Below are 8,702 nucleotides of genomic sequence, written 5' to 3' on the forward strand. Positions count from 1 at the left end.
TTTTCCCTGAAGCCCTTTCGGAGGACGCAACAGGAGACGTTCAGGGCCCAGACGGAGGATAATCACCCTGATTGAGCAGAGGACTTTTCCGGGCCTCCTTCCTACCCTGTCCCACCAGGGTCGAAATCCAGAAGCCCCCACCCCCCTCCCCTTATTCCTAGAAGAGCCAGTGCGGTTTGAGGGAGGTGAAAATGCTCATTAAAATAAATATTCCTTGATGGAAAGGAAATGTGGTTACCAAATTCTTCCAAGCGAAACATCTTCTCAAAGGCCGCACGAGATTTTGGGCAGGGGGGTTGGAGAAGGGGAATCCGCCCCCCCTTCTTCTCTACCTAGCCAGTCGTTCCCTCAATGGCTCATGAAACATATAATAGGGCGTGTCTTCTTCGATTGCTTGTATGTGGTACTTTCTCCCCATGGAGAGTCTCCAGCCGCATCATCTCAAGGGCCGCCCAGGAAGCTTCCTCTCTCCCTGGCTGCTCCTACGGCCGGCTTTCTCCTCACTTCTCCACTCCCAATCCTTTGGCTGGTCCTCCCCGTGCTTAATCACAGCCGTTTGGTTCAAAAAAATAAATAAATCACCCGGATTCTGATTAATTTACGCTTTGAAGTGAGAGACTTTGAGAAATGATCCGAGTTGGACAAGGAGCACTTTTAAAAGTGGGCTAAAAGTTTATTCCTGTGATGTTCCCTTTAGAAAAAGAATGGATACAATGCCCAGATGTGTTCAATGCAGTTGTTACTCACAGACAAATATTACCGATGTCATTAGCCCCCCTTTTTTTTGGGGGGGGGGAACGTTCCTGGGCTTCAAGTTGCAAGAAACTCTGATTTTTCTCTTGCAAACCCAAAGCACCATTTATTTATTTTTTACTGGATAGAGATAATATTCTGGACAGACCATCAGTTCGTCAGAACTTTTGTTATCTTCAGAGCAAAACAAATACTGAAGTGGTGAAAACATACTGAAAAACACACAAACACACACTCATCTCGAACTCTGGAGCTGGATCTAGCTAGCCACACGGGGAGGGAAAAAAAATCTGGTTTTACTACGAAACCAGTCGAGTTTCTTGGAGAAGTTCTATACACATTTATGGATGGCGTTACAGCCGGTTTCCTCCGAGGAGTTTTTGGCTTCCGTGCGTGCCGAGGAGGAATCGCGGCAGCAGTCCCCCACACCACGAGGCCAGGCCGGGGCAGGGCCAGTTCCGGTCCCTCCGAGCGGGCTTCCCATCAGCCGAGAGCGCCAGAGGACGGTGCCGACGGCACCTGCTCATCATCTCTTGGACTTCCAAGCGGCTCTGGAGTAGGGGCCAGTCCGTTTTTTCTCGGGGGCCTTGAAGTACGTGTAGGGGGCTGCCGGGGGCAGCTCGGCGTCGGGATTCTCCGACATCATCTTCAGCTTGGTTTCGATGGCTTTGATCTTCGTACTGACGCTGCAGAGTGAACAAGAGAGGCGGCTGAAACGGCATCCTAATCTGTAGCCGGGATCGCGAGTCAGAAGGCGCCATGCGTGCAGGAGGTAGTTCCCCCCACTCCCCCAGCTGTCCCAGGGTTCAAGCCACACCCTCCTCCAGGTCCCTTTTCTTTAATCACCCAATCCCCACAGGTGGCTGTGAGTCCCACGTGCTGACTCCCCCCCAACAAGAGGTGCATTTGATGCTGCAAGTCGAGGCTGTCCGGTTAGCTGGGAGAAACTTCGGCCGATGGCTCGTCCCTCCTGACGAGCTTCTGTCGCTGTCCCTGAATAGCTAAGTGACGCCACGTTCGTTCCTCCAAGGATTTGAGATTAGCAAAGGGAGGCTCTCCTGTGTCCTGGGCTGCTTGGCCCTCAAGCTGTCCTGCCTTCTTATCCCCCGTTTTATACAGGGAGGTTCTCTTTAGATAATAATTCAGCCACAGCTAACCATGACGCACGAAACACGGCAAAGTTATTATTGGTTGAAAGGCAGCCACGAATCACCGTTACCAAGAAACCCATGGAACAAGATTGGGCCTAAGGGGAGCCTCCAAGGCCAGCCTTTTCAAAGCTTTTACTTCTGATCGCAGCGCCAGATAAAACTCTGCCAAAATGAAACTTGTGTCCTTTCCCTGTTCAGTCATGAAACTTGCAGCTTCTCCCAAAGAAAACTTTTTCAACTAAAGCAGTGTTTCTCAACCTTGGTCACTTGAAGATGTCTGGACTTCAACTCCCAGAATTCCCCAGCCAGCGAATGCTGGCTGGGGAATTCTGGGAGTTGGAAGTCCAGACATCTTCAAGTGGCCAAGGTTGAGAAACACTGAAATAAAGGAAGCCAGGTGTTAGGATGAAGAATGTCCCGGACCCCCAAAAAACCCTCTTCTGCTCTTCGGGGGTCCCGTCTGTTCTAGCTGATTGTCAAAGGACAGTTACCCCCCTCCCCCACCTCCACCAATTAGAGGCAGATCTTACCTCAGGTTGGACTGGGGGGTCTCAGTGCTGGAAGACGGCTCCAGACTGATGGGGAGGGTCTTCTCGTTCTTATTCTGATCATACCTCTGGCAGGGAGGGGGGGGGAGAAAGAGCAGAAATTAAGCCCCCAGCTGAAGCAGGGATGTCCTTGTGGCCCTTCGGACGGTGGCACCAATGGACCATTTTTACTTAATGATGGAACCTCCATCAGGTAATATTGGTTAAACTCATCAAAAAGCAAATGGATTTCCCCCTGCGGCTGTTTTAATATACAAGTGGCCTCGGGAAGTCTTCCTAAAGATGGTTGTGCTGGACATGAAGGTTGTTGTGCAGCTCAACCAACTTCGCAGAGAGGTGAAAGAACATCAGCCTGTTGGGGTAGGAAAGTGGGGCCTACTCTGACACCGGCAGAGACTGTTGTGGCCCACCAGCGGAGCTGGCAGCAGATTCGGACAGTGAGGAGGTTGGGGAGGAAGCTGGGCCAGTCCTGGAGTCTGGGGAAGGCTCGGAGGAGGGCTCTGTGTCGGAGGCAGAGAGGGGGCCAGGGCCGTCTGACAGTTATCAGCTGCCTTCAGAGTCAGACAGCAGTGAGGCAGAAGAACAGGGGGAGCCTGTTCCCAGTGTGGTCATGTGCAGAGTGGCCAGACAAAGGGAACAGCTAAAGAACAGGGGTCAAATTGGGAGTAAGGCCACAGGTGGACAGTGAATGGCCCCCTCCCAGAGGAAATAAAAGAGGAGCGGAAGGGGAGTGGAGTTTGCAGGAGACAATTAGTTCGTTGCCAAGTTCTGCAGATCTCAGCCTGGCAGCTCTCCAAGTCAGATAAGGTCTGTGACTGTAAATCCTCCCTTGAAAGACTTTGCTGGAGGCGAATGAGCAGAATTCACAGTCAATTAAGGAAAGGTGTTTTTTTTGGTGGGGACAAGGAGTCTGCATGATGCTCTTGGGAAGCCTCAGTCAGAACAGAGACAGGGAGCAGGCTCACCTTGACCTGGGCGTGAGCCCACCGCACTACCAGCTTCTTGGAGAGGGCCAGCTTCCCGTTGAGGCAATGGATGGCCTGCTCTGCCTCCTGAAGGAGGGGGGAAAAAAAACCCTTGAGAAAGGCTGCTGAGCTGCAGAGATGTGTGAAGGTCTGGCCTAAGTTAAGCCAAGGCTCAACTTACCTGCTTGGTCTCAAAGTTCACGAAGCAGTAGCCCCTGGGCTGCCCCTCCAGGACCCCCGACTTATGGAAGAGGAAGTCAAACTGCTTCACTTTGCCGAATTTCTGCAGGAGTTTGAGAAGGTGATATCTGGAAGAGAGGACAAAGGAAGGGAGCACTTCTTCTGTTAGGGAAACCCAGCTCAATTAAAGAAGAAAAGTTATGCTCTCTCTCTCTCTTTCTTTCTTTCTTTTTCTTTCTTTCTTCCTTCCTTTCCTTCCTTTCCTTCCTTCCTTCTCTTTCTTTCTTCTTTCCTTTCTTTCCTTTCTTTCTTTCTTTCCTTCCTTCTCTCTCTCTCTCCCCCTCCCTCCCTTCCCTTCCTTTCTTTCTTTCTTCCTTCTCTCTCTCTCCCCCTCCCTCCCCTTTCTTTCTTTCTCTCTCTCTTCCTTCCTTCTTTCTTTTCTTTCTTTCTTCTTTTCTTTCTTTCCTTCCTTTTTCTTTCCTTTCTTTCTTTCCTTCCTTCTCTCTCTCTCTCCCCCTCCCTTCCCTTCCTTTCTTTCTTTCTTCCTTCTCTCTCTCTCCCCCTCCCTCCCCTTTCTTTCTTTCTCTCTCTCTTCCTTCTCTTTCTTTCTTTCTTCTTTTCTTTCTTTCCTTCCTTTTTCTTTCCTTTCTTTATTTCTTTCTTTCCTTCCTTCCTTCTCTCTCTCTCCCCCTCCCTCCCTTCCCTTCCTTTCTTTCTTCCTTCTCTCTCTCTCCCCCTCCCTCCCCTTTCTTTCTTTCTTTCTTTCTTTCTTTCTTTCTTTCTTTCTTTCTTTCTTTCTTTCTTTCTTTCTTTCTTTTCTTCTTTTGGCCGAAGGCATTTCAGGACTGCGGCCAAAAGCTGACGTCCAGTGTCAAGATGGCCAAATGGAACATGGCAGGGCCAACATGGGGTCATTGCGGACCTTTGGCGGGGTGAAGGGAATCCACAGCTTCCCTGCCCAGCTGCAGCTCTTCCTGTGGGTTCCCCCCAACGCAGCCATTTCCTTGAAATGACTGAGAAAACTGAGAAAATTCCAGGAATTGAAGCAGTCTACCAGAGCAGGTAATCCCAGATATTTTCCAGGAATGGTGTGTGTGTGGGTGTGAAAACTGGCCCAACTTAGAAAGTAAGAAAAAAAAAAAAGAAAATGAAAAAAGCAAACAAAAAAACGCTAGAAAAGAGTTTAAGAAAATTAGGAAAAAGGCAGATGGCTTCTGATATTCTTCAGAGCAATTATAAGTACAGTCATATTTTAACCTCTCTCTCTCTCCAGTTGGATCGCAATACTCTTCTTTTTATAACCTATCCTTATATGGTAGCTAATTTGCGGGCATCGTCCCTACAATAAGCCACCAAGACATGCCGTATAATTTAGGCTTATTTATTTCTGGAAGTCATCTCAAGATTTATTAGCTATTGTTAGAAGCATAAAAACACCCCTATTCTCCCTCTGCCCCCTACCTCCCCCCCCCCCCACTATCTCCTCTCTTTGGCAAATGTGCTTGTTTTCCTTAGTCCCAAAAGGCCGCAGCTCATCCTGTTCTCGAAACGAAAAACATCTCGCAACTCGCCTTGGGGGAACCTGACTAGATTTCCTTTGGCAACTCTGTGGCCTGTTTGGCCGAGTTCATCAAACCTAAAATTCACCCGAATTCAACGCGGGGCTTTCCTTGGGTTGCTTCCCGAAAGAGTAACGGAGCACTTTCCAAGTCTCCCTGCTTAAGTTCCAGGCCAAGGGAAAGGAAACACTCAATCGTATCAACCTAAGTGCTAGCTGGTGAATCCCCAGGCACAGCGATAGCAGGATTCTGGTATGGGCAGTTAAGAATGTCCCTGGCATCTTTCTTTGTCCACTTTGCCAAGTCCTTGTCTGACTCGAATTCTATTACAAGATGAACATTATCTGGAGTCTCAAGAAAAAGAAATGACAGGCAGGAGGTTGAATCTTGGGTTAACAGACGATAATCTCCCTACAGAGCTATCTACGTATCTTCCTACGACACTCAATTCTGGGACTCTCAAGGGAAGATTATTATTTATATTATTTTAATATTATTTTAAGAAGATGTTGGATAACCATTTGTCTGAAATAATATAGGGTTTCCTGTCTAGGCAGGGGGTTGCACTAGAAGATCTCCAAGGTCCCTTCCAACTCTGTTATTCTATTTCTATTCTATTTCTATTCTATTTCTATTCTATTTCTATTCTATTTCTATTCTATTTCTATTCTATTTCTATTCTATTTCTATTCTATTTCTATTCTATTTCTATTCTATTTCTATTCTATTTCTATTCTATTTCTATTCTATTTCTATTCTATTTCTATTCTATTTCTATTCTACCCTATTCTATTCCTATTCTACTTTTAGGGCAAATTGTCATGCCAGGCAGAGGAGCAACAAAATAATTGTGGTTGTTGTTTGAATTCCTGAATCTGTATTTGCAAGTCACATTGAAAGGAGTAAGAATTTGCCCAGAACTTGTTTCGTCAATGTAAGTTTTTGCTTCGCGTTCATCCTCTCCAAATCTCTTTTGCTCTGCACAATTCTCTACTTCCGACATTGCTGACCGTTACTTACAAGGCGCTAAAATCGTCTCTGAGTAACCGAAAGAGCTGCATTGCAGCCCGGGAACAGGAAGCCGGGCTGCTGAAAATTACCAGAGCTATTTTGATGGGGTACCTGGGACCAGAAGCCCCAGGCAGAGGAAGGCGAGTAGGCCCCGTTCCTACTTCCTGCCACCCGAAACACAGGCCAGACAATCTGTCCAAGTCCCATTTCCTTTTCCGCCAGTTTTCCTCCTGGCACCCTAGGCGCTATTCAAGCGCCGAGTTGAAGGTTGCAGCAAACAATGCTCGCCTAAGGATATGGGAATGGCCCCAGCCACATGCTAAAGCCATTTAGGCGAGGACAATCCCTCCGTGTGGACCTTAAGGGGAGGCGCCTGTAAAGAGGCCCCGCTTGCTTCCCCTTAAGGCCGCAATGCAAGCGGGTTTTATCACAGAAGGAAGGGCAGAATTCTCACCTGGAAGACAGGTGGACGGAAGCAAACTGAAGCTCGCAAAAAAAATGGGCCAGAAAGGAGCCCGCGGAAGCTTCTGTTCTGTTATTCTGAACGTGTGAAAATACTAAGGGATGGACATTCTCTTGCGGCATAAAACGTAAATCAAGTGGGCCTCAATGCCAAATGTTCCATATCGCACCTGCTTGGGAGGCCTCGAAGGGTCTTCGTACCGTTATATCATAGCATTTTGCAGAACCGAAAACTCTAAGCAACGGCTGTCATAGGCAGTGCAGTGATCCACACGATGCCTGCTTTTTTTTGCGGGGGGGAAATGAATATCAGATTTCCAAGCCTGCCAATCTCCTTGTGCTCGGGGATGCTTTTAACTTCCAAAAACTTCACAACACAAATCCACGCGCTGAAAAGCCTTCCCTTTTGGCGGGCGCCCGTCAGCTGAGCAGCCGCCACCAAATTGCTCAACCCCGAGAAGCCTCGGCAATACAAACACTGAGCCAAAAAATGGTAATTAATGCAAAAGAGAGAAGAGGCCGGTTAGCGCAGCCCTGAATGAATCCTCGTCAAGAGGGCATTAATGACGGATTCCCACTTAGAGGCGCGATTAGGACTCGGCCCAGCTGAAAAGAAGAGCCCTTGGAACAAAAAAGAACCACTTGCGGATGGGAGAAGAAGACGGAGCCGGGCAAAAATTGCTTCCACAGCTGAGAGGCAGACAATATCGGGGAGATAAGACAAGACAGCCACTTGGAATGCATAAATCGGAGATTGTTTGGCAAAGTGGGGGTGGAGGGGGGGGGAAGCGGTTGCCCCAACGCCGCTGGCTAATCTCCCTCCCGGCAATCAAGCTCACCTCCTCCTCCTCCTCGGTGTTTAATTGCCCCACTTCAAGGGGCTCAAACATGTTAGCAGGCAATTTAAATGCACTAATCACGGAAGGCCAAGGGAATGTCAAACGCGCACCCACTTCGGGTTTGATGCCACCAGAAACAGAGCAGGGGGGGGAGAAGGGAGGGGCACAGGCAGCTGCAGCCTTAGAGACCCCGGGGGGGAGGGGGAAGTTTGTCTTTGCTGCCTTGGAGGGGGCTGCCCTGCGCTCCACCCACCCACCCGGGTCCAGATCAAGGGGACAAAGGCCAGCCGTCCCAGGCAGGTAAAAAAGTGCTCAGAAGCAGATCAGCCCCAAGAGGGGACTCAAGGAGGGTCTTCTGGCTGGGATGGGGAGGGAGGGGGGCTGCAATTGCCTTCTTGGAGGCCTTCCCCCCCCCCATGAAAGTCCTGAGGGTGGGGGCCAAGTCCAGCCATCCCAAGCAGGGAAAAGGTCTCAGGAGCAGCTCAAAGAGGGGACTCAAGGAGGGTCTTTTGGGCTGGGATTGGGGGGGGTTGCAATTGCTCCCTTGTAGGCCTTCCCCCCCCCCCCGCCGGGGTCCCAAGGGTGGGGGCCAAGGGCAGATGTCGCAAGCAGGGAAGGGGGCTCAGGAGCAGCTCAAAGAGGGGATGCAAGGAGGGTCTTTGGGCTGGGGAGGGGGGCTGTCTTCCTCCCCCCCCCACGGGGGTCCTGAGGATGGGGGCGCAGGCAGGGAATGGGGCTCAGGAGCAGCTCCAAGGGGACGGGGACTGGAGGAGGGCTTCTCTGCTGGGGAGGGGGCGGCTGGAGACCCCAGTGGGAAGGACGCCCCCTCCTCCCCCTCCTTCGAGAGGGGAGGGGCCTGGGCTCCACCCAGGGGGACTGAGGGGTCGTCTGCCGCCCCCCAACCGCCCCACCCCTCCCTCCCCCGCCGGACTCACTCGGTGATTTTGGGGTCGAGGTTCCCGATCCAGAGGCGGTGCCCGTCCTGCAGGGCCCCCTCGGACAGCAGCGAGGCGTTCTCCAGGCGCAGGCTCTGCGGAGGCCCTCGGCCCGCCCCCGCCATCCGGGCTCCCGAGCAGGGTAGTAGGGTGCACACCCGGCGTCTCTGAGCATGTACAGAGTGCAGCCCCTCTCGCCTCCCGCCTCCGCGATCCCCTCCTCCTCCTCAGCGCGTCGCCCGGGCTGCCTGTCCCGCGCGTCACTCCTCCGCGCCGAAGGGGCGCTCGGCGGCGCGGGA

The 8,702-nt window shown here is 51.0% G+C and overlaps 1 protein-coding gene across 1 annotated transcript; it reads right to left on the minus strand.

The window, feature by feature from the left end:
- Positions 1–649: 649 nt before the first annotated feature.
- RBM18 (RNA binding motif protein 18) lies at positions 650–8,664 on the minus strand. Its single transcript, XM_087704862.1, has 5 exons — positions 8,404–8,664; positions 3,599–3,725; positions 3,418–3,504; positions 2,435–2,520; positions 650–1,439 (listed from the first exon to the last, which is right to left on the minus strand). Exons 1-5 carry the CDS (start codon positions 8,526–8,528, stop codon positions 1,280–1,282), a joined length of 585 nt encoding a protein of 194 aa, XP_087560988.1. The 5' UTR covers positions 8,529–8,664; the 3' UTR covers positions 650–1,279.
- Positions 8,665–8,702: the final 38 nt, after the last annotated feature.

This window comes from Thamnophis sirtalis, unplaced genomic scaffold (genome assembly GCF_051295495.1).
Source record: "Thamnophis sirtalis isolate CommonGarterSnake01/CBP01778 unplaced genomic scaffold, rThaSir2_p1.2 scaffold_2, whole genome shotgun sequence".
Classification (NCBI taxonomy): Eukaryota; Metazoa; Chordata; class Lepidosauria; order Squamata; family Natricidae; genus Thamnophis; species Thamnophis sirtalis.